The sequence below is a fragment of the Ahaetulla prasina genome, chromosome 6 (assembly GCF_028640845.1).
Source record: "Ahaetulla prasina isolate Xishuangbanna chromosome 6, ASM2864084v1, whole genome shotgun sequence".
NCBI classification, from domain to species: Eukaryota; Metazoa; Chordata; class Lepidosauria; order Squamata; family Colubridae; genus Ahaetulla; species Ahaetulla prasina.
Genome location: NC_080544.1, coordinates 107,075,455 through 107,099,702, shown reverse-complemented (window position 1 = coordinate 107,099,702; position 24,248 = coordinate 107,075,455). Strand labels below are relative to the sequence as shown.

General features: G+C 44.5%; 2 protein-coding genes across 2 annotated transcripts in view; both read left to right on the top strand.

Moving 5' to 3' along the window:
• Window positions 1–7,297, top strand: part of PSMD2 (proteasome 26S subunit ubiquitin receptor, non-ATPase 2) — a 50,416-nt gene extending 43,119 nt beyond the window's left edge. Inside the window, exons 17-21 of the mRNA XM_058189237.1 lie at window positions 377–545; window positions 2,813–2,907; window positions 3,964–4,090; window positions 6,082–6,200; window positions 7,079–7,297. Coding sequence (XP_058045220.1) covers window positions 377–545; window positions 2,813–2,907; window positions 3,964–4,090; window positions 6,082–6,200; window positions 7,079–7,261 — 693 coding nt within the window. The 3' untranslated portion in view covers window positions 7,262–7,297. The remainder of the gene's footprint in view (window positions 1–376; window positions 546–2,812; window positions 2,908–3,963; window positions 4,091–6,081; window positions 6,201–7,078) is intronic.
• A 3,692-nt stretch (window positions 7,298–10,989) lies between these two features.
• EIF4G1 (eukaryotic translation initiation factor 4 gamma 1) overlaps window positions 10,990–24,248 on the top strand; it is a 151,331-nt gene continuing 138,072 nt past the window's right edge. The window contains exon 1 of the mRNA XM_058189240.1: window positions 10,990–11,119. The gene's annotated coding sequence lies outside the window, so the exon portion shown is untranslated. The remainder of the gene's footprint in view (window positions 11,120–24,248) is intronic.

Genomic DNA, 24,248 nt, shown 5'->3' with positions numbered 1-24,248 from the left:
TTTGTTAAATGCCTATGGAGATTGTCAGTCATGCAAGTCATGGTTGTCCTAAAGGTGCTTTTTCAAAAGGCAACTGGACTTCCTTTGTTTTTCCTTGAAGGTGTTTCGCTTCCCAATCCAAGAAGCTCCTTCAGTTCAGAAGTAAAATCCAGTTGCCTTTTGAAAAAGCATCTGTGGGTGAATGTAATGACTTCCCGTGACTCCCTTAAGTGGGAGATGGGTCTGTGGGGACATTTCAGTTTTTGTTCTTACCTACACACTTATGATCAAAGAGCTTATTTTTGGTCCAGGGTGTGTTGCTGTGGTAGGATTAGAGACCACAATGGTCTGCAGCAAAAGATCCTGATGCTTTAATGGTCCTCTTTTTTCCCCCCAGCTACGATATGGGGAACCGACTCTTCGACGAGCTGTTCCGTTAGCTCTGGCTCTCATCTCTGTGTCCAACCCTCGCCTGAACATCCTTGACACTCTCAGCAAGTTTTCCCACGATGCTGACCCCGAGGTGTCCTACAACTCTATCTTCGCCATGGGCATGGTGGGCAGCGGTAAGCCCCTCCAGGGTATTGGTGAGGGGAGGGCATTACTGGTGCTTAATGTCTACGGAGATTCTCAGTCATATCCAGATGATGGTTGTCTCAAAGGGTTTTTTTTTTTCTAGAGGCAACTGGGCTTTCTGGTTTTTCTTCAAAGAACATTTCGCTTCTGATCCAAGAAGCTTCTTCAGCTCTGACCGGATGCTGGGGAATGGAAGGATTTCTACTCCTTGCAGACAGCTGGTCATCTGCATTCTTTTAGCAAGTCATTGAGGCCACCTGGAGGTTGATCTGTGTCCTCAGGGTCACCTGAGTGGTGCAAATGGGTGTGGAGCCTTCAATCTAATCATTAAAACCCAAAATCCAAGTTTTATTTTTTTCCCCACCTAAAGCACAAAGTCCAGAAGCAACCTCCACGTAGCAACAAAAGTACTTATATTCTTTTCTTTAATTAAAACAGACAATTTAGCCATCGCTGCCAGCTCTATCCACCATGGTGGGAATCAAAATGTCCTTCCATTTTTGGGCATACAGTCTTGGAATTTTTTTCATGGACGTCATGCACGGTTAAAAAAAAGAAGTCCTATAAACACCTGATGAATCCGTTTACTTCCGTGACTATTCTCCATTTAGAATAGAATAGAATAGAATTTTTTATTGGCCAAGTGTGATTGGACACACAAGGAATTTGTCTTGGTGCATATGCTCTCAGTGTACATAAAAGAAAAAATACCTTCATCAAGGTACAACACTTACAACAATTTATTATTTATTATTTATTATTTATTAATTAAATTTCTAGACCGCCCTTCTCCCGAAGGACTCAGGGCGGTGTACAGCCTTATTAAAATACATAGATAGACAATAAATTTAAAATAATTTTAAAATGAAATATTTAACCGGCCAATTTAACTAAAAATAACAAAACCAATTAAAATCAGTACAAAATTTAAAATTTAAAATTTAAAAAACTAAAAAATCTAATCCAGTCCTGCGCACCTGAATAAGTGTGTTTTAAGTTCACGACGGAAGGTTCTAAGGTCCGAGAGTTGGCGAAGTCCTGGGGAGCTCGTTCCAGAGGCGGGAGCCCCGCAGAGAAGGCCCTTCCTGGGTGTCGCCAGACGACACTGCCTAGCTGACGGCACCCTGAGGAGTCCCTCTCTGTGAGGCGCGGGTCGGTGAGAGGTATTCGGTAGCAGAAGGCGGTCCGTAAATAGCCTGGCCCTATGCCATGGAGCGCTTTAAAGGTGATCACCAACACCTTGAAGCGCACCGGAAAACCACAGGTAGCCAGTGCAGTCTGCGCAGGATAGGTGTCACCCGGGAGCCACGAGGGCTCCTTCTATCACCAGCATTCTGGACTAACTGCAGTCTCCGGATGCCCTTCAAGGGGAGCCCCATGTAGAGAGCATTGCAGTAGTCTAGGCGAGACGTCACGAGGGCGTGAGTGACCGTGCATAGGGCATCCCGGTCTAGGGTACAATGATAGTCTAGGGTACAAATAAGCAATCAGGAAACAATCAATATCAGTATAAATCATAAGGATACAAGCAACAAAGTTACAGTCATACAGTCATAAGTGGAAGGAGATGGGTGATGGGAACTATGAGAAGATTAATAGTAGTGCAGATTTAGTAAATAGTTTGACAGTGTTGAGGGAATTATTTGTTTAGCAGAGTGATGGCCTTTGGGAAGAAACTGTTCTTGTGTCTAGTTGTTCTGGTGTGCAGTGCTCTGTAGCGTCGTTTTGAGGGTAGGAGTTGCAATAGTTTATGTCCAGGATGTGAGGGGTCTGTAAATATTTTCACAGCCCTCTTTTTGACTCGTGCAATATGCAGGTCCTCAATGGAAGGCAGGTTGGTAGCAATTGTTTTTTCTGCAGTTCTAATTATCCTCTGAAGTCTGTGTCTGTCTTGTTGGGTTGCAGAACCAAACCAGACAATTATAGAGGTGCAGATGACAGACTCAATAATTCCTCTGTAGGACTGGATCAGCAGCTCCTTGGGCAGTTTGAGCTTTCTGAGTTGGCGCAGAACATTCTTTGTTGTGCTTTTTTAATGACGTGATTAGTGTGATTAAAAACCAAGTAATCAAGCTTGAAAGTTTCTGGACTATTTCTGACTGCTTATCCTCTCAATAAGTTTATTTACACATGTTTTGTGGCTGAAGCAGTCCTTCCTGAACTTGGAATAGGGCATCCTTCCTTTTTTCTTTCTTCACCACAAGTATTTTCTTTTTTTTCCTTTTTACTTGCCTGACCCTATCTGTTCTATCCATAGGTACCAACAACGCTCGCCTGGCTGCAATGCTGAGACAGCTGGCACAATATCACGCTAAGGATCCCAATAACCTTTTCATGGTGCGACTGGCTCAGGTAATGGTGCAGTCTTACCTCTACCCCAATAAACAGCTTGGGGCAGGGGTGAAATGCTCCCGTTTTGGACCGGATCGGCTGATCCGGTAGCAATGGCGGCGGTTGGTTCAGAGAACTGGTAACAAAAGTCCTTGCCCTCCCACCCCCCATGCCCAGCTGAGCCACGCGATCAGTAGAGCCTTTTTTTTTTTTAAAAAAAGCATTTTTTTAACAACCTCTTTGACTTGAAAAGGTTGTAAAAATGCTTTTAAAGGGTTAAAACAAGGCTCTGACGATCCTGGTTAAGGTCCTGATGTCAGAGGCTTTTTTTTTTTAACTTTTAAAAGCATTTTTTAAAAGGTAAAAAAGCTGAAGCCTGCTAGGCAAAAAATGGGGAGTGTAGACAAAAAATGGGGGGATGGGGGTTCATTTGGGAGAGAGAGAGAGAGAGAGAGGGAAAGGAAGGAAGGAAGGAAGGAAGGAAGGAAGGAAGGAAGGAAGAAAGAAAGAAAGAAAGAAAGAAAGAAAGAAAGAAAGAAAGAAAGAAAGAAAGAAAGAAAGAAAGAAAGAAAGAAACAGAGGGAGGGAGGGCGGGAGGGAGGGAGGGAGGAAAAAGAGAGGAAAAAAGTACTACAGACCTGGCACTAGATGCAGCTTTAGAGGATAATCCAGGGCTGGAAGAGATCTGGAGGTCATCTAGTCCAACCCTGCTCCAGCAGGACATTGTTAGTGAGTTTCTGTCTTTTGATCCCCCAGTCACATAGCCATGCCCAGGCTGGGGGATCAAAAGACAGAAACTCCCCTCCCCTCCCCTCCATCATCTCACATGCTGTCCAAGGCAATTCAAAAACCCCTCTATTGACCATTAATTGGCACAGTGCAGCACTTAATAGCTGACAACTATGGAAGCTCACGAGTGGGGAGCAACTGGCGCAGTTCCTCCCCTGACTCTTAGGGCGGCCAGCCTCTTGGCCTGTTCAGTGCCTGTGGGGTTAGTGATGACAAGCCGTTGCGAGAGTCAAGTTTTGGGGGGGGGGATGTTTTACCAACCTCTTACTTTTTTATTTTGCTGCGCAGGGTCTGACCCACCTTGGGAAAGGAACGCTTACCCTCTGTCCTTACCACAGTGACCGGCAGCTCATGAGCCAGGTTGCTGTGGCTGGCCTCTTGACCGTGCTGGTCTCTTTCCTGGATGTGCGTAACAGTAAGTATCCTTTTTTTTGGATTTTCTGATTGCTTGCGGATAAAAGCCGGCACCCTTCTTAAAAGTCTCCCTCCCATTGTAGGCAGGTGGGAAAGCTTTGGCAAAATGGCTCGGGGTCCATATTTACAATCACGGTTGCAACGGTCTGTTAATGCGGCTGCCAACCCTAGAGAATGTCTTGCTGCCAGTTCTGGGACACTTTTTCTCTAGTTCCCCCACAGGCGCAAGGCTGCCTTGCTTCACTGAACCAGCCGCTTGGGGAGGTTGGGAGGATCAACCAGGGGTGGGATTCAAAAATTTTAGCAACTGGTTCTCTGCCCGGTTGCTGGTTGGGCATGGCCATAGTGGGCGTGGCCTATTCGGCCTCCTGCACCACAGCGGGGGTGGGGGGTGGGGTTGTTTTCGCCCTTCCTAGGCTCCGGAGGCTGTTCTTGAGCCTCCGGGAGGGTGAAAATTGCCTCCCCCAAGCTCCGGAGGCTTTCCTCAAGCCTCTGGGAGGTCGAAAACGGCCTCCCCCGGGCTCTAGAGGCTGGAAATGGGCTCGTTTCTAGACTTCTGCAACTTCCGGGAGACCCGTTTTTCACCCTCCCAGAGTCTCCACATGGGTCCTGCACTTACCTGGCATCCAAAACAGGCTGCGTGGAGACTCCTGGGAGGGGCAAGGTGGGTGGGACTACCCAGTCCTTGCAACTACTGGTTCGGTGAACCAGATGTAAAATTAGCATCCGGTTTGCCCGAACCGACCCTAACTGGTCTGAACCGGCTGAATCCCACCCCTGGGAACAACCAATAGCACTTTTCGATCCCCCTCTGTCCCTGCCTCTGAAACACATCCTTGGTTGGTTGGTTGAATAACCAGACAAGAATCCTAACTTGAGAACCGCCTACTGCTACCGTTCGCCTCCCACCGATCCGTGCACTCCCATAGGGAGGGCCTCCTCAGGGTGCCGTCAGCCAAACAGTGTAGGCTGGCGACCCCCAGGGGGAGAGCCTTCTCTGTGGGGGCTCCTACCCTCTGGAATGAGCTTCCCCCAGGACTTCGACAACTTCCTGACCTCCGGACCTTTCGCCGCGAGCTGAAGACGTATCTATTCTTCCACGCAGGACTGGCAGTAATAATTATTATTATAATTATTACTATTCTTATTAATTTTAATGGGGTTTTTACAGGTTTTAATGTATTTTAATTATGGGCCAAATTTAATAAGTTTTTTTAATACTGGTTTTAATTGTATTGTATTTGTTTCTTGTTGGTTTTATTTGGCTGTAAACCGCCCTGAGTCCTTCGGGAGAAGGGCGGTATAGAAATTAAGGGCGGTATAGAAATTATTATTATTATTTATTAATTATTATTATTATTATTATTATTATTATTATTATTATTATTATTATTATTATTATTATTATTATTATTATTATTAACCTGGAGATCCTGTTATTAGTATTAGTTGATCTTAAGTAGTTTCCATATTTTAAGATGACTCTTTAGGTACGTTTGAACCATATCCTGTTTTACAGTTAGGGCTTGGTTAGAGATATTTGGTTACAGCCCTCTTGCTTTGCGCCAGACGGGAAAAACACTTCTCCTTGGCAAAATCTTGAGAGATCAGCCTCTCTTTTATTTGCGTGTCCCTTCCTGGGAACTGTGTGTAGCTGAAACCATCTGGTTTTATGGCATCGTCTCTAAGGGAGATGTGAGGCGTCGTCCAGTGATATTTAATTTATTGCATTTATATCCCTCTTCCCCCTGGGAGCTCCGGGGGGATTTCAGAGCGGGTCATCCCTAACGTAACCTCAACAACAGCCATTTTGTGAGGTGGACTCACGGACGACAAAATCATTAACCGAAATACGCCTAAGCGAAGTGTGGATTTGTTTGTCACATAAACTACGTTACTGCCAAAGGAACAGGATACCAGTATGGAGAAAGCGCCTCCAGTTTTGCTCCAGTCCCCTCAAAACTTTGTCCCTTGTCTTCCTTTCTCTTCTAGTCATCCTTGGGAAGTCCCACTACGTGCTCTATGGCCTTGTGGCTGCCATGCAGCCACGCATGCTTGTGACTTTCGATGAGGAGCTGCGCCCATTGCCAGTGTCGGTGAGAGTGGGGCAGGTAAGTGGTCTTAAAAAGAGCAACCAGGAGGGGAAGTTTCAGAAATATGCATAATAAATGAGAAAACCGGGGTTGTCTGCACACCAGAAATATTGATATGAAAATAAATACAGCAATGGAGAGAGATAAGAAGAAGGAGAGAGATGGAAGGGAGGAGGAGGGAGAGAGAAAGAAGAAAGGGAAGAGGAGAGGAGGAAAGGGGGGGAGCGAAATAAGAGTAGGAGAGAACAGAGAAGGTTAGATAGGGAGGAAGCAGAATGGAGGGGGAGAAAGGAAGGGGAAGTAGAGAAGGAGTAGGTGAGGAGAGAAGAAAGTAGGTAGGAAAAAAGGAGGGAGGGAAAGGAGTGAGAGGAGAAGAAAGGAGTGCTGTGAAAAGCAAAAGATGGAATGGAAGAAAGGCAACCCCGAATATATTTGAATATATTAGGATAAAAATTGAAATAGTTAAAAAAAAAAAGAACGAAAGAGAATGAACACAAATAAAAATGGAGAAATTAGAACTTGAGGGTGAAAGATGTAATTTAATGAAATGAGCAAGGAAATATTAGGAAATGAATAAAAATTATGAAAAAAGAATATTTTGGCAAAAACTGTAACTAAGTAAAATATACTTGAATATATTGAATTGTATAAGATATGATATGGCCAATACTCTGTTCATAAATCATGTATGTGTTTGGGGGGGGAACTAAAAAATCAATAAAAACTTGTTAAAAAAAAAAAGAGCAACCAGCCAAGGGTGGAGAGGGTCTTGAGGATACTTGGAGATCCTGGACCACTTCAGTATTTTGCGCCTGTTGCGGGGAACCTTGGTTTTGAACTTGGATGGTGGTTGTCTGAATGTTTTGCCCTTACTAATGCCTGGCCTCCTTCTACAGGCGGTGGATGTGGTAGGTCAAGCTGGGAAGCCAAAGACGATCACCGGCTTCCAGACACACACAACCCCAGTGCTGCTGGCACACGGCGAGCGGGCAGAACTGGCCACGGAAGAGCACATACCTGTCACACCTATCCTGGAAGGCTTTGTAATCCTGCGCAAGAACCCCAACTATGACGTTTGAGTTGGCTGGGGGTTGGGATGTGGGTTGTGGGGGGGGAACTGTCTCTCTCTCTCTCTTTTGTTTTGTTACATAAATTGTTTGTCGAAGGAAAATAAACTGTCTTCAGAATTAGGCTGGCTTCTTTTTATTTAAGGGGGAAAATAGGATGGGAGCTCTTTTTATTTTGGCTGCAGGGTTGGGAAACGGTAAAACTTGGAGTTGGGCCTTAAACCCTTTGAGTTGGGGTTGCCTTGAGTCTTTGGAGCTTTAAATGGCCATCCTGCTATAAGATGAACATATATTTTTTTGGAAGCTTTGTTAGATTGGACTCTTAAGCCCCTCAGGGTTGCCTCAATGAGTGGCAAATAATTGTACTGTAGTAACAGTAACAAAAGGCAGCTTTGCCTGGAACAGCAACTTTACATTATGTGACAGTATCTGTAACACCATAAAACAGGGGTCTCCAACCTTGGCAACTTTAAGACTCGTGGACTTCAACTCTCAGAATTCAGAATTGCTGGCTGAGGAATTCTGGGTGTTGAAGTCCACGAGTCTTAAAGTTCCCAAGGTTGGAGACCCCACCATAAAACATTCACATCTGCTTATCTCAGGGTCCTTGGGAAGGACTCGATGGGCGGACAAAAATGCGAAATCCAGTCTGAACATTTGACTGACTGTGCGATGAATCTAATAAACATTAACCTTCTGCTGTACGGCCAGATTTCAGATTTTTGAGCCACCACTGAGAAGGCCCTCTTTTTGTGGCCCCACCAAATGTAAATGCCAAATAGATGGGACCCACAACTTACCCTGCCTTCCTGTTGTAAGTGAACCAGGTCGATGTAACTGAGGAGAGGCAGTCTTTCAAATAACCTGGCCCCAAACTATGTAGGGCTTTAAAGGTGATATCCAGCACCTTGAATTGCACCCGGAAACAAAATTGTCAACTAGTATGTTCTGATCTAGGCTTCCCGAGACAGTAAAAAGCAGACAGTTAAACCCCAAAACCCTCTTTTTATTTCAACGGCTGTGAATTCTGTTCATTCACAGCCCATGATGAATCACCAAGAGTTTGTAAAGTCTGACAGAAGTCTGCCACAGTCCTTCGGGATAAGGCTGATAAACACCCACTTTTATCTCCCTTGACACACTGCCAAAGACCTAACTGCCAATTAGCTTTGCAAGGCCACACGGCGCACAGAGTCAAAACAGAGCTGCAATATTGAAAGCGGCCAGCATGAACAACAGTTGCTTCCTGCAATGGCTCACATGCCATTGCTCCTCCTTTATGTCTTATGGGAGGGGCCAATCATCTCCAAGCCTTACCCCCGAGCTGACCCTTTTGTTTTAACCGTTCTTGCCTTCTGGCAGCTCTGCGCATGCACGCACTGGGAACAGGCTCTCCCTGTTCCTCTGCCTCGCTAATGTCCGACCCTGGAGGCTCCGGAAACCGCACATAACTGCCAGCATGGCCCTGGCCCCATCTCTGCCTCCAACACAGAGACCCTTCCCCAGACTCCAGGACTGTCCCATGTTTCTCCCCAGCTTTCTCACTGTCCAGCTCTGCTGGGTAGCTCCTCTTCCTGTTCTTGGCCCTCCCTTTTTGCCATTCGATGCTGAAAAGATTTGCCATCACTGTTCTAGAGCAGGCCAAGAGGCAGGGAAGAAATTAAAACTTAATTTCCTCTTTCTCAGTAACTGAGAAGCAAGATGCACCGATATTTTTATTGGTTGATTTAAATAATTTCTAGAGCTACCCATCTCAGAGTAATGATTCTGGGTCATGTATGGAAAATTAAAAGCCTCAAAATATACCCGTCTACACACAATTAACTAAACTACTCAGGGAATGACATTCACACATGAAACAGTCAGCCAATGGTGGCTTAATTAAGTTATGCACACCAGGTTTATTCAGTAAGTGTATCTCAATCTTGCCCACTTCAAGATCTGCAGACTTAAAACTCTGTGGGGAATTCTGGGATTCGAAGTTGGCAAATCTTAAAACCACGAAGGGTTGAGAAACATTGTATTAGGGCAATTCAGAAAGCAGGTTAATTAAAAAGTCAGTTTAAGAAGGTGCAGGGGGAACAGGATTTGCATTTTAGGCTGCAGTCCCCTAATGGGGTCATCATTTCAGAAAAGACTCATCTAAAGAGAGTTAAATATTTTTTAAAAAGGCAGTTTCCTGCGGGTAGGCGGCTAATCTTAAGGAATTGATAGGTGATGGCCTCATGAAACTGCTATTCCGTGGGGACAGATTAATAAATTTTATAGCTGGACATTTAAAAAGTGACTTTAAAAAAAAAGACACATATATAACACACATGGCACTTTCCTTAGTTGAATGCTGATTAATGTCTTTGTTGCAATATTTTGGTGTTTTGTATTTTAACGGGATTTGAATAAACCATATTCATACTATTGTTATTATTATTTACTTTATTCATTAAAAATGAAACTCAGTCAACTGAACATTCAAAAATACATCACAAATAATATTGACTGGTGCTAATGGTTGATACGGGTTGCTGCCAGCGTCCTAGGTATATTATTATTATTATTATTATTATTATTTTATTTACACAAAATGACAGTATACACAGCAAACAAGATAAATATGCTGGATTTCGTATCACAGATCACTAGTCGAACACTTCCCAAGCGTTTAGGACTGCGTGATGTATCGGCGAATTATGCGAGCAGATCCCAGTAAGGTGGCCTTCTGGAGCTGACCAATGGTGATCTTGTCAGCGCCAATTGCTTTTAAGTGCTTGCCTAGGTCTTTAGGCACAGCTCCCAGTGTGCCGAGTACCACTGGAACCACCTGCACTGGTTTATGCCAGAGTCTCTGCAATTCGATTCTCAAATCTTGATATCTGGTGACTTTTTCAAGTTGTTATTATTAAACTAATAAATTTATTAATATAAATTAATATAAATTTAATTAATATAAATATTAATATTTATTAATATCAATAAATTTATATTATATTATATAAATATAATATATAAATATAAATATTATAAATTTATTAATTTAAATTATTATTTATTAATTTAAATTTAATTTAAATTAAAATGATAAATTTTGTGTAAATAATACACTGCCTTCCCTCCCACACAGCAAATTGTTGTATAATATAATATATAATAATAATAATAATAATAATAATAATTTAAAAGAGCTTTATAAGCCGGACGACTGGCAGCTCGTCAGCCCTTCCGCATCACGGGGGGGGGGGGGGACGACTCCACCCCAAACCGGGTTCGAAGCAGTGAAAATCCGCTCCGAAGACCCCGGGGATGGGGAGAACCGTTCACACGCCAACACGTGTCCTCCCAGCCACCGGCAGCGCTTTGGAAGCGTGGCGGAAAAGATTTTTTAAAAAAAAAGGCAAAAAAAAAAAAAAAGGCCGGAAGCCGGCGGGCGTCACGTGACGCAGGCGCCGTCCTGCCTCGTGGGCGGTCACATGACCCAGGCGCCGCGTCGGCTGGCCGAGAGCGATCAGCTGACCCGCCGGGGCGCCCTTTCTTCTCTCCTCGAGGCCGCGCAAGGGGGAGGAGTGGGAGGGGGGAAAGGAAAAAAGAGCATGGCGCGGATCACGTGACGAGGGCCTCTTTTTCCCCCCCCTTCTTCTTCCTCCTTCCCACCCCCAATCCTTTCACCTCCTCCTCCCTCGCGAGGCTTCAGGCGAGCCCCGCCCCCTTTCCCCCCCTCCCTCGCTCGCTCGCTCGCTCTTCTGGCCCTCGCCCCGTGACCGGCCCTCCTCCCCTCCCGGCCCCGCCCCTCCCCTCGGAGCGGCTCCGGAAATGGTCGTGCTGGGCTTCGCTGCGGCTGCGTTGGGCCTCGCTCCCCGGACTGAAGGCGACTGAAAGGTAGCCCCGCGCGGGGCGGTGAAGGGGGGGGGGTGGCGGCGGCGGCCGGAGGGGCGCGCGGAGAGTGTAGGCCGCGGCGCTTCTGGTAGTAGTGGTAGTAGTAGTAGTGGTGGTGGTAGTGAGTGAGTGAGGGGGGGGGGACGCGGCGGGGCGGGGACCAGCCTAAGCCCCGCCCCCTCCGCCGGGCTCTTCGCCTTCTTTCCCTTCAGCGCGTCGCGCCCTGCCGGGGACTTCGGCCGCCATTGCTCCCTCCCTCCCTCCTTCCTTCCCTCCCTCCCGCCAGCCAGGCCTCGCCTCAGCACCACGTGGGAAGCCAGGCCTGAGGAGGAGGAGAAGGCCCTGCGGAACTCTATTCCCCCCACCCCCACCCCTCAGCCCACCTCACCTCACACCACCACCCGACGAGGCCCGCCGCTCCATTTTGTCTCCCTCCGCTCCCCCAGCTTCCTAAGCCGACACGGGGGCTCCCTTTTTTCCCCCCCCCCTTTTCTTTCCTTTTCTTCTCCCTCACAACGTGCTGTCCAGAGCTGGCGGCTCCCGCCTCATTAAGCTGCGTGAAGGAACGACGCTGAATTAAAGGGTTCGACGACGACGACGCCTTTCCCCTCAGAGACACACACAAACACACACGCAGCCCAGCCGGCATGGCTGCCTTGCCTACAAAGGGCCCTCCCGGCTGGTTGAGGGGCCGAAAAGCGGCTGCTCTTGAGGGCCTGACTCGGCCTGGTGTGGTTTTTGTTTTTTATTTTTTGTCTCTCTCGCCCTTTGGCTTTCTGGACTCTTGACCTCTCAAAACTCCTTGGCGGCCGCCAAGAACCGACGCTGAGTTTCCTGCCAGGGCACCTGTTTTTTTTCCTCCTCCCCCCCCCCCCAAACACACACACAAATTGAAGATTTATTGCCTTTGGGACTCTTAGGAAGCTGTATCCACTCTGCCCTTTCCTTCTTCCTTTAAATTTGGCTCCCCCCCCCTTAAAGAGATTTTCCTTCTTCCCTTTAAATTTAAATTTCCTTCTTTTAAATTTGGCTTTTTTCCCCCCCTTTAACGAGATTTTTTTTGTTTTGGGCGAGCCAGGAATGGAGGGGGATTTTGAGGCACACACAAAAACCTGGTTTGGCTAGGTTGTCTATAACAGGAGTCTCCAACCTTGGCAACTTTAAGCCTGGTATCCCACCCTTCTCCGAAGACTCAGGACGGCTTACACTATGTCAAGCAATAGTCTTCATCCATTTGTATATTATATACAAAATCAACTTATTGCCCCCAACAATATGGGTCCTCATTTTACCTATCTTATAAAGGATGGAAGGCTGAGTCAACCTTGGGCCTGGTGGGACTTGAACCTGCAGTAATTGCAAGCAGCTGTTTTTAATAACAGACTGTCTTAGCAGTCTGAGCCACCAGAAGTCCTCTAGGCTTAAAGTTGCCAAGGTTGGGGACCCTCCGGTCTATAATACGGCTAGTTTTCTTCATTCGCTGGATGGAATGTGTTTTTCTGTTGTTGGAAGAAATATCCATCTGGGTTCAGTTCCAAGTGGGGACAAAGACACTGGAAACATGGAGGCTGCTTGGAAAGATGGTTTAATGGTGGTCAGGATCACATGGCTTGAGTTCCTGAACAGAAAAGGGCCCGAGATCCTGTGTGCTCCCTGGTTTTATGATTTTTCTGAGCTTTGACCTTTCTGGGGCACAGGAAGAGTATCCTGATTGGTTGTCAGACTCCCAGGGGGTGGGGGTCTTAGCTAGCCTTGCTGGCTGTCTCTCAAGCTTGCTTGAGCCTTGCCATGTGGTGAGTTTCAGTTGTATTGTGTTGCAAATCATGGGGGGATTGAGTGAGCTTGGTTGAAGCCTTAATTGCCCATTGACAAAGGTGGGGAGAATGAGTGAGCTTAGCTGAGGCTTTTAATGGCCCATTGACAAAGGTGGGGGGGAGTCAGGAAGTTGCAGGGAGCTCCTTTGTCTTTAAAATATGTTTCTCCATTTCTCATCCAGGAAGGTATAATATTCTGCTTTTTAAAATATTTCCTAGAATATTTCATTCTTCTAGGAGGGGGGTGGGTGCTAAATTCCTACAATCCCTACTTTTTTTTTTTTTTCAAAACGTGAGTTTTGAAACATGCTCTTGGCAAAAATTAAAATTGATCAAATCAGTGGGTGCTTTTAATTTTCCTGATGCAAAGGAAGCCATTGATAGAGACAACAGAAAAAAAAATTCCTTCAGTGGCTCCCAAAAGCTTTCAACCATGAAGGTCTAGCAGCCAGGGGAAAAGTTCTGGTAAGAATTTTACAGTATCCAATTTTCTATGCCAATTAATTTCAGCTGTTAGATATCACTTTCTGAGAGCTTCCAGTCAGGTCAAGCAAGCACACATCCCAAAATTTTCACAGCCATGGTTTTCCTTTAAATTACAGGCTGTCCATTTCCAAGGGTTGGTTACTGAACCTGCCCTAGCTCTTACTTTATCCAAGATTTTTTTTCCAGTCCAAATTGAGGTTAATCAGTGTGCAATCCAGGCTTTTTCCTTTCTTCTTTTTAAAAAAAAATTACACACAATGAGCCCTGGGACTTCTACTCATGAGACCACCAGTGCAACATATCTTGCTTTACTGGGCAACTGGGCAGCATCATTTGTGAGTCATAGTCAGGGCTTGGGTTTTGGATATCACTTTTTCTGCTATCTCTTCAAGAGAGGAATTGCCTGAGGGGGATGCCTCCCCATGGAATTAGCAGGGAGATCTGACTCCTTGGGCTTTTAGTGCCACAGAGCAAAAATCAACCTAAAAGTCTTGTGTGGAGGTAAGTGAAGGGAATAGACTAATTCTGAATGGTGTGTCTCTCTGTGTGTGCCTGTGTATGCAGCTACTTTTACAATACAGGCAATACAAACATTTTGGACATATTTCCCTCCCACCAGACAAAAATCTAACGTGTTCAGAACTTGCTGTGGTAGCCACTCAAATACAATCCTTACATGAGTACTTTAGACTGATTACAATGTAAATGAGACAAGACAGAAAACCTTACAATGAATTTCCACCTCCCCATAGTCTTTCCAGTTGTCTTCTGGGAATTGAAAAGAGTCTTTTAGTCTTTACTTATACATCTCAGGGTCCTTTCTTTCATATCTTTTGGGTGGCATGCTTGTTGGTCAGTCAGGTTTGGAAAGGTCTGCTCCAATCTGGTTGCTGTGATGACTTTCAGTGGGGGCTGGATTCAAACTCAATTCCTGGCTCCAACAAATGGAAGGTCTCCTCTGGAGGCAGCATCTGGAACCATGTGCTCTGCTTCCACAGTTGCAGAGTCATCTTTTCAGGGCTGAAAGACATTAGAACAGGATCTCCTCCCCACTTTTGTGGGTAATCTTCTCAGGAAAGGCATTGTAACAGGATTAAAGGGGGGGGGTGTAGATATCTTGAAGGCAGAGTTTGAAAAGAAACAACACATCAATATTGCAGTTACTAAAAGGTAATGCAGTTTCAACAAAATGGAGACACAACTGATGAGAAAGAAAAAACTTCACATACTTCAGGAAGAGGATGAACAGGTAAAATCATTTAAATACACAGTAAATGCAAGACTGAATTTTTTTTTTCTCTTGTAAGTGAACTTAAAACGTTTCCTCATAAACTTATCTTGTAAGTGAACTTAAAATGTTTCCTTATAAACTTGAGTTGTTACTTTAAGATAAAGAGGAGGAGAAAAAAGCAGAAATGAAAAGTTCTGTACCCTATTCCCGGTGGCCACACGAAAATAGGGCAAAGGCTTTCTTTCTTTTCTCTCTCTCTCTTTTCCCTATTTTATTGCTTCAACCTTTTGTTTTTGTTTTTCCCTAACAATTTAAAATTCTTGTCTCTAGAGATCAGATACATTTTACAGTTACAATTACTTCAAGGGCCCACAAAGACAGACATACACACATAAAAACAAGGAGGACAGAGAGGAAAACAAAACTCTGAGATTTACACACACACTGATCATTCCCGCCATAAATCTCAGTTAAATTAGGGAAGGCACAAATCTTAACAGACAGACCACGTGGTTCCATAGAAGACAGAGAAAGAGACAAACAAACAAACAAACAAAACAAAAACCCAAACATTCCTATTTATATATTTCCCTTTTCTTTTAAGTACCTTTATTTAGCCAAATTTGTTTCCTATTCTCATCTTTATTACACAATTTCCTCAATTTCTTTTTCCGCATACCAGGTAAAACTGGCAGCCTCCGGGCACTCCAGGCCCCCAGCAGGTTTTCCAGGGGATTTCCCTCCACCCTCGAGCTACTGCTTCCCATGTTTCCCTCTCCGATGTGAGGTTTTATTTTTCACTTTGGCTTAGCCGGGTGGATCCTCCTACAGTTTTCAGAAAAAAAAGTTCTGGGAAGGACTTCGACTCCTTCTGTCAAGTATGAGCACCTTCCTGTTAAGGGAGCTTCCGTTTGGATCAAAAGGTGATCCCAGAGGACCTACTGCCCTGCCAGTAGGTACGAGCACCTCCTCAACACTGCTTCCTGCTTCCTTTTTCGCATACCAGGCAGTACTGGCAGCCTCCGGGCATCCAGGGCCCCAAGCAGATCTCCTGCTTCCTTTTTTTTCTCCTTTTTTCTTTTTTTACTCTCTTAATTGCTTCATTCACACTTACTTTCCTCTCGCTCGGCTTCCGTTCCCAATAAACACAAAGTTCCACGTTTGGCTTCCCCCCCTTGCTTTCTCTATCCTACCGGTCACGGCTCGGTGGAGCTAGCAGTAGGCAGAGGTGCGGCTAGAGGTTGCTCAAAGAGGTGGAATCAGACTGTTTCCTCAGGTGGAATCCCACACACACTTCTTCCTTCCCTAACAGAAGGTCCTGTGCTCTGGCAAACCCCATGCTCTCCAGACTTTTGGTCTTTCATGTTAGGAAATGCACAGAGGATGCAAGATCCAGCTGTGATTGGGAGCAGGGCTCTCTCATTCACACACATGCAGGCATACACATATTTCCCATGCTTTTCCATGCTTAAAATTAAAATTGATCAAATCAGTGGGTGCTTTTAATTTTCCTGATGCAAAGGAAGCCATTGATAGAGACAACAGAAAAAAGATTCCTTCAGTGGCTCCCAAAAGCTTTCAACCATGAAGGTCTAGCAGCCAGGGGAAAAGTTCTGGTAAGAATTTTACAGTATCCAATTTTCTATGCCAATTAATTTCAGCTGTTAGATATCACTTTCTGAGAGCTTCCAGTCAGGTCAAGCAAGCACACATCCCAAAATTTTCACAGCCATGGTTTTCCTTTAAATTACAGGCTGCTCATTTCCAAGGGTTGGTTACTGAACCTGCCCTAGCTCTTATTTTAGTCTATCCAAGATTTTTTTTTTCCAGTCCAAATTGAGGTTAATCAGTGTGCAATCCAGGCTTTTTCCTTTCTTCTTTTTTTTAAAAAAAAATTACACACAATGAGCCCTGGGACTTCTACTCATGAGACCACCAGTGCAATATATCTTGCTTTACTGGGCAACTGGGCAGCATCATTTGTGAGTCATAGTCAGGGCTTGGGTTTTGGATATCACTTTTTCTGCTATCTCTTCAAGAGAGGAATTGCCTGAGGGGGATGCCCCTCCCCCATGGAATTAGCAGGGAGATCTGACTCCTTGGGCTTTTAGTGCCACAGAGCAAAAATCAACCTAAAAGTCTTGTGTGGAGGTAAGTGAAGGGAATAGACTAATTCTGAATGGTGTGTCTCTCTGTGTGTGCCTGTGTATGCAGCTACTTTTACAATACAGGCAATACAAACATTTTGGACATATTTCCTCCCACCAGACAAAATCTAACGTGTTCAGAACTTGCTGTGGTAGCCACTCAAATACAATCCTTACATGAGTACTTTAGACTGATTACAATGTAAATGAGACAAGACAGAAAACCTTACAATGAATTTCCACCTCCCCATAGTCTTTCCAGTTGTCTTCTGGGAATTGAAAAGAGTCTTTTAGTCTTTACTTGTACATCTCAGGGTCCTTTCTTTCATATCTTTGGGTGGCATGCTTGTTGGTCAGTCAGGTTTGGAAAGGTCTGCTCCAATCTGGTTGCTGTGATGACTTTCAGTGGGGCTGGATTCAAACTCAATTCCTGGCTCCAACAAATGGAAGGTCTCCTCTGGGGCAGCATCTGGAACCATGTGCTCTGCTTCCACAGTTGCAGAGTCATCTTTTCAGGGCTGAAAGACATTAGAACAGGATCTCCTCCCACTTTTGTGGGTAATCTTCTCAGGAAAGGCATTGTAACAGGATTAAAGGGGGGTAGATATCTTGCAGGCAGAGTTTGAAAAGAAACAACACATCAATATTGCAGTTACTAAAAGATAATGCAGTTTCAACAAAATGGAGACACAACTGATGAGAAAGAAAAACTTCACATACTTCAGGAAGAGGATGAACAGGTAAAATCATTTAAATACACAGTAAATGCAAGACTGAATTTTTTTCTCTTGTAAGTGAACTTAAAACGTTTCCTCATAAACTTATCTTGTAAGTGAACTTAAAATGTTTCCTTATAAACTTGAGTTGTTACTTTAAGATAAAGAGGAGGAGAAAAAGCAGAAATGAAAAGTTCTGTACCCTATTCCGGTGGCCACACGAAAATAGGGCAAAGGCTTTCTTCTTTCTCTCTCTCTCTTTCCTATTTTATTGCTTCAACCTTTTGTTTTTGTTTTTCCTAACAATTTAAAATTCTTGTCTCTAGAGATCAGATACATTTTACAGTTACAATTACCTCAAGGGCCCACAAAGACAGACATACACACATAAAAACAAGGAGGACAGAGAGGAAAACAAAACTCTGAGATTTACACACACTGATCATTCCGCCATAAATCTCAGTTAAATTAGGAAGGCACAAATCTTAACAGACAGACCACGTGGTTCCATAGAAGACAGAGAAAGAGACAAACAAACAAACAAACAAAACAAAACCCAAACATTCCTATTTATATATTTCCTTTTCTTTTAAGTACCTTTATTTAGCCAAATTTGTTTCCTATTCTCATCTTTATTACACAATTTCCTCAATTTCTTTTTCCGCATACCAGGTAAAACTGGCAGCCTCCGGGCACTCCAGGCCCCAGCAGGTTTTCCAGGGATTTCCTCCACCCTCGAGCTACTGCTTCCCATGTTTCCCTCTCCGATGTGAGGTTTTATTTTCACTTTGGCTTAGCCGGTGGATCCTCCTACAGTTTTCAGAAAAAAGTTCTGGGAAGGACTTGACTCCCTTCTGTCGAGTATGGGCACCTTCCTGTTAAGGGAGCTTCGTTTGGATCAAAAGGTGATCCCAGAGGACCTACTGCCCTGCCAGTAGGTACGAGCACCTCTTCAACACTGCTTCCTGCTTCCTTTTAGCATACCAGGCAGTACTGGCAGCCTCCGGGCATCCAGGGCCCCAAGCAGATCTCCTGCTTCCTTTTTTTTCTCCTTTTCTTTTTTACTCTCTTAATTGCTTCATTCACACTTACTTTCCTCTCGCTCGGCTTCCGTTCCCAATAAACACAAAGTTCCACGTTTGGCTTCCCCCCCTTGCTTTCTCTATCCTACCGGTCACGGCTCGGTGGAGCTAGCAGTAGGCAGAGGTGCGGCTAGAGGTTGCTCAAAGAGGTGGAATCAGACTGTTTCCTCAGGTGGAATCCCACACACACACTTCTTCCTTCCCTAACAGAAGGTCCTGTGCTCTGGCAAAACCCCCATGCTCTCCAGACTTTTGGTCTTTCTGCGGTTAGGAAATGCACAGAGGATGCAAGATCCAGCTGTGATTGGGAGCAGGGCTCTCTCATTCACACACATGCAGGCATACACATATTTCCCATGCTTTTCCATGCTTAAAATTAAAATTTAGAGGTACTCACCTTCTTTCCAAGCAGTCTTTGAGCTCAACACTCAAAACCCCTTTAAAACCTAGTTCCAAATGGCCAAGGTCCAGGAAAACTTACCCACAGACTCAATGGGTCTGCTGCTAGCAAGGGAGGCTTACCTGGGCCAGGTCCATTGGTTAGGTTAACAGAGTCCCATCTGGGTGCCAATTGTTGGAAGAAATATCCATCTGGGTTCAGTTCCAAGTGGGGACAAAGACACTGGAAACATGGAGGCTGCTTGGAAAGATGGTTTAATGGTGGTCAGGATCACATGGCTTGAGATCCTGAACAGAAAAGGGCTGTGATCCTGTGTGCTCCTGGTTTTATGATTTTTCTGAGCTTTGACCTTTCTGGGGCACAGGAAGAGTATCCTGATTGGTTGTCAGACTCCCAGGGGGTGGGGGTCTTAGCTAGCCTTGCTGGCTGTCTCTCAAGCTTGCTTGAGCCTTGCCATGTGGTGAGTTTCAGTTGTATTGTGTTGCAAATCATGGGGGGATTGAGTGAGCTTGGTTGAAGCCTTAATTGCCCATTGACAAAGGTGGGGAGAATGAGTGAGCTTAGCTGAGGCTTTTAATGGCCCATTGACAAAGGTGGGGGGGGAGTCAGGAAGTTGCAGGGAGCTCCTTTGTCTTTAAAATATGTTTCTCCATTTCTCATCCAGGAAGGTATAATATTCTGCTTTTTAAAATATTTCCTAGAATATTTCATTCTTCTAGGAGGGGGGTAGGTGCTAAATTCCTACACTGTGCTGGGTTCATCGTTGGAAAGCTTTGCGCTTCAGAAGCAAATGGGGGTAATATTCCCCCGAGATCAAGATCTCTTCTTGGATCTGTTCCTTTTGGAAAAATTGCGCAAGCACCTTCGTTTTGAGTTGTGATTTGAAAAAAAACCACAACAACATTTGCTTTCCCTGCTGGAAAATACTTTTTCCTGCTGGCTATGAGCTCATAGCCTACCATACCTGTTAGCTCTGCCCTCAAAGAATCAAAATCTTTTCTAGGGAGTTGCCATTCTTTTATGTCTATTGGTATCCTGCCTTTATTTTTACAAACAACTCAAGGCTGCCAATGTATCCAACACACTTCCCCCCCCCCACCCCTAACAACAATAACCCTGTGAGGTGAGTTGGGCTGAGAAAAGGTGGACTGGCCCAAAGTCACCGAGCTGACTTTCCTGGCTAAGGCAGGACTTGAACTCAGGGTCTCTGGTTTTTCTAGCCTGCGTACCTTGAGCACTACACCAGGGCTCTCCAACCTTGGCAACTTTTTTTTTATTATTTGCATTTATATCCCGCCCTTCTCCGAAGACTCAGGGCGGCTTACACTATGTCAAGCAATAGTCTTCATCCATTTGTATATTATATACAAAGTCAACTTTTATTGCCCCCAACAATCTGGGTCCTCATACCTTATAAAGGATGGAAGGCTGAGTCAACCTTGGGCCTGGTGGGGCTTGAACCTGCAGTAATTGCAAGCAGCTGCTGTTAATAATGCTGTTAATAACAGACTGTCTTACCAGTCTGAGCCACAGAGGCCCTGGGAGAACTCTGGGAGTTGAAGTCCACAAGTCTTAAAGTTTCCAAGGTTGGAGACCCCTGCACTAGACCAAATTGGTTCTTGCTTCTCTTCTTACACTTTTTACTTGTTGGGATAAGTCCAAAGGCCTACTCCTGTGTATAACCAAATTGAGCAAGAATTGTAAATAATTTTGCACTGGTGAAGTACTATACAAATGATTAATGAATCCAGTTCTGCAGCTGGCTTTTCCCTGCAAACATCCTTGGGGGTGGAAGTCCCTCCCACTCTAGAATCATGGCTTGTTGAAGGCATAAAAATCCTGTTCCCTGAACCGTTCATTGCACCTGAAACCATGAGCCTTACTCTTGGACCCAGAATCCCATACCAGTTCAGCCAGAATGTTATTGGGACTGTCATCAATTTTGTCATACCAATAGTGTCTACAAAAACTGAGACCGTGTAAACACAGTGAATTTATGAGCTCTCTTGCTTCCTTTGAGCAGCAAAGCTGCAATCTGTGTAATGATAGTTCCTTAGTGTGGTGTTTGAAGTAAAACCAGCTGCTTATATAACACACATTCTTAGACAAAAACCTCTTTCTCCTCTTATTCCTCTCCTACATGAGCTTGTTCCTGTCCCCTCCCATCTTATCTGTAGAACCCAGAATCTAAGGCACACACTATCTAGGATGTGTTTGCCATGTTCTTGCACAAAATTTGGAGAGCCTGAGCCTTCAGTCATTAACAATATTGGTAATATTTGTAGAATGACTTCAGTCTATAAAGTTAAGTATAAGCAGCCAGTAATCTGATTCATTTCTCAGCCAGGGTCTATGAGACAAATTACTGTGGTTGTTACTGTCACATTTAATATATCTCTGAATTTATAGCAGCATGAGATTTTGCTTTTTTTAAAGTGACCTATGTATCATCCTAACTTAAAATGTGAATAACATAAAGGGTTGGCTTGATTTCACAAATTTTCTGCTCTTTTGATGTGTTTCTAAGCCTTTAAATGGGTTTTTTTTTGGGGGGGAGTGGGAGTGGGAGAATGTTTTTACTTAAATGAAAAACTTCTGTTTGCAATTTCAGATCTCTTACTCTCTTCCTTCCAGGACTTCATTGATCTCTAAAGCTATGTCAAATCATATCACATGACGCTGGCCATGATAAAATATCTTCATGTTGTTTCCAAGAAAACTACAGGTAGTCCTTGATTTATGACCACACATGTAATAACCATTCAAACTTACCCTGGTGCTGAAAAAGGGGACTTGTAACCAGTCCTTACACTTATGACCATTGCAGCATTGCCGCAGTCATGTGACCAAAATTTGGTCACTTGACAATTGGCTGGTATTCACAACGATTGTGGTATCCCAGGGTCAAGTGGTCACAATCTACAATCTTCCCAAAAGGCTTTCAGCAAGCAGAGAGACTGGGGGATGTACTACCTTTGCTTAATAACTAGCAAGATTTGCTTAACAATCCTGGTAAAATAGATTGTAAAATTGGACATGATTCACTTAACAACTTTACTGCTTAGCAATGCAAATTCCCGGGCCAATTGAGGACTACTTGTACTTCTCTGTAGCCAGAAGATCATCTGAAGTCCAAGCTCATACCTCAACTTGTAACACACAGAAAGGATTTCCAAGAAGTAAAGATGCTTATAGAATCTCATGGTTTAAAAAACAGTTGGGGTGTACTTTCAAATAGAGAAATATTATTTTGAAAATGAGCCCCAACACAATTTTTTGAAAGAATGTTTACTTCTTGCAAACCCTTCCCCGTGTTATAGGTTGAGATGTGATCTTGGATTTTCTCTGGTACTTTAATTCAGAATCTGCCCTCTTTTTCTCCAGTCGGTAAAGCCACTTTAGACTCGATGACCTTAGATGTGGCTTCCAAACATCTCGCTTGTCACCAACTTGAGCAGGTTTCATGTTTCATGAAGGCTTATTATGCCTTTTATTAAAACGTGACCAGGCTCCCGATCATTTGTATATATAGTATACAAATGGATGAAGACTATTGCCTGACATAGTGTAAGCCGCCCTGAGTCTTCGGAGAAGGGCGGGATATAAATGCAAATAAAAATAAAAATTTTTTAAAAAAATAAAAATTTGCCAGGTTGAGTAAGTTTCTTGTAAAGCTGTGGGAGGGTTTTTTTCTCTGCAGTTCAATGTGAATTAGCAATATACAAATATTAGGAAATAATCCTATTCTGTAAAGATGGAACATCCAAAGAGGCATTTGCTTTCCCTCTCCATTGCCTTTTGTAAGTTTGACAGCCCATTAACTTTCTTTCTGTAAACTTAAGGTCACTCAAAAAGATACTTTCATGAGCCTAAGTAAACTCAAGCTAACCATTGTCTCATCTGGCACCCCCTTGTTGTATTGGGCAATTCCTGTAAACATCCCCCTCCACAACATTTTTAAATATTGTGTACCTTCTTGGTTTGCATTTGCAGTGCTGGCTTGTGGCCCTCGACTTAAGGATCAGGATAGAGGCCAACATTTCTGTTGCTAAATAAGACGTTAAGTACATTTTGTCCCATTTTTACAACCTTTCTTGCCACGGTTGTTAAGTGAATCACTGCACTTAAGTTAGTAACACGGTTGTTAAGCGAATCTGGCTTCCATACTGGCATTCCAGGTCAGGTCGCAAAATTTGATTACATGACCTTGGACACTGAAACTCATAAATATATGCCAGTTGCCAAGCGTCTGAATTGTGATCGCGTGACCAGAATGATGCTGCGACAGTCGTATGAAAAACCGGTCCTAACTCAGGGTTTTTTTCCAGTGCCGTTGTAACTTTGAACGGTCAATAAACAAGCTGTTGTAAATTGAGGACTGCCTGTATGTCAGAAATCCTCTCCCACTATGTTCTATTTATGGAAATCTGATCTTACTGTCCCGGTTTCATTTTTTTTCTTGGGTAGGAAAGTCATAGAACAGCAATGGTTAACCTTTTCTGGACCGAGTGCCCAAAGTGTGTGGCCGAACCCTCCCCAAATGCACAGCCCCACACAAATGCCCCACAGGTGCCCCGCCCCACACGTGCCCCGCCCCCCATGCATGCGAGGGTGGCCCCCTGCACACGCCCCACCCCCACGCATGTGCACACACCCCCGCACATGCCCCACCCTGCACATGCACGGCAGTGATCCGACCACTAGCTGGTTGGTGGGAGGCACGTGCAAGCGCAGCGGAGCTGAACTGGCCAATGGCTCGCTTGCGTGCCAACTGTCCCACACCTGCCATAGGTTCGCCATCACGGCCATAGAGTATTGGCTTCTTGCTCCCCCAGTTCCCCCTCCCATCAGGAAAGGAGGGGGGAAAATAAGGATCTGAACCATGAATCAGTCTGAGTGCTCTCAGCTTAGTGCCCTCCAGATGTGCTAATAGCACTAGCACTTAGACTTATATACCGCTTCACAGTGCTTTACAGCCCCCTCTAAGTGGTTTACAGTCACCATATGTGCCCCCAACAATTTTGGGTCCTCATTTTACCCACCTCAGAAGGATGGTAGACCACAGTTGAGCCCAAAATTTACATTGAGACATTTGTTAAGTTTTTTTTTTATTTGCATTTATATCCCGCCCTTCTCCGAAGACTCAGGGCGGCTTACATTGTGTAAGGCAATAGTCTCGTCCTATTTGTATATTTATATACAAAGTCAACTTATTGCCCCCCCAACAATCTGGGTCCTCATTTTACCTACCTTATA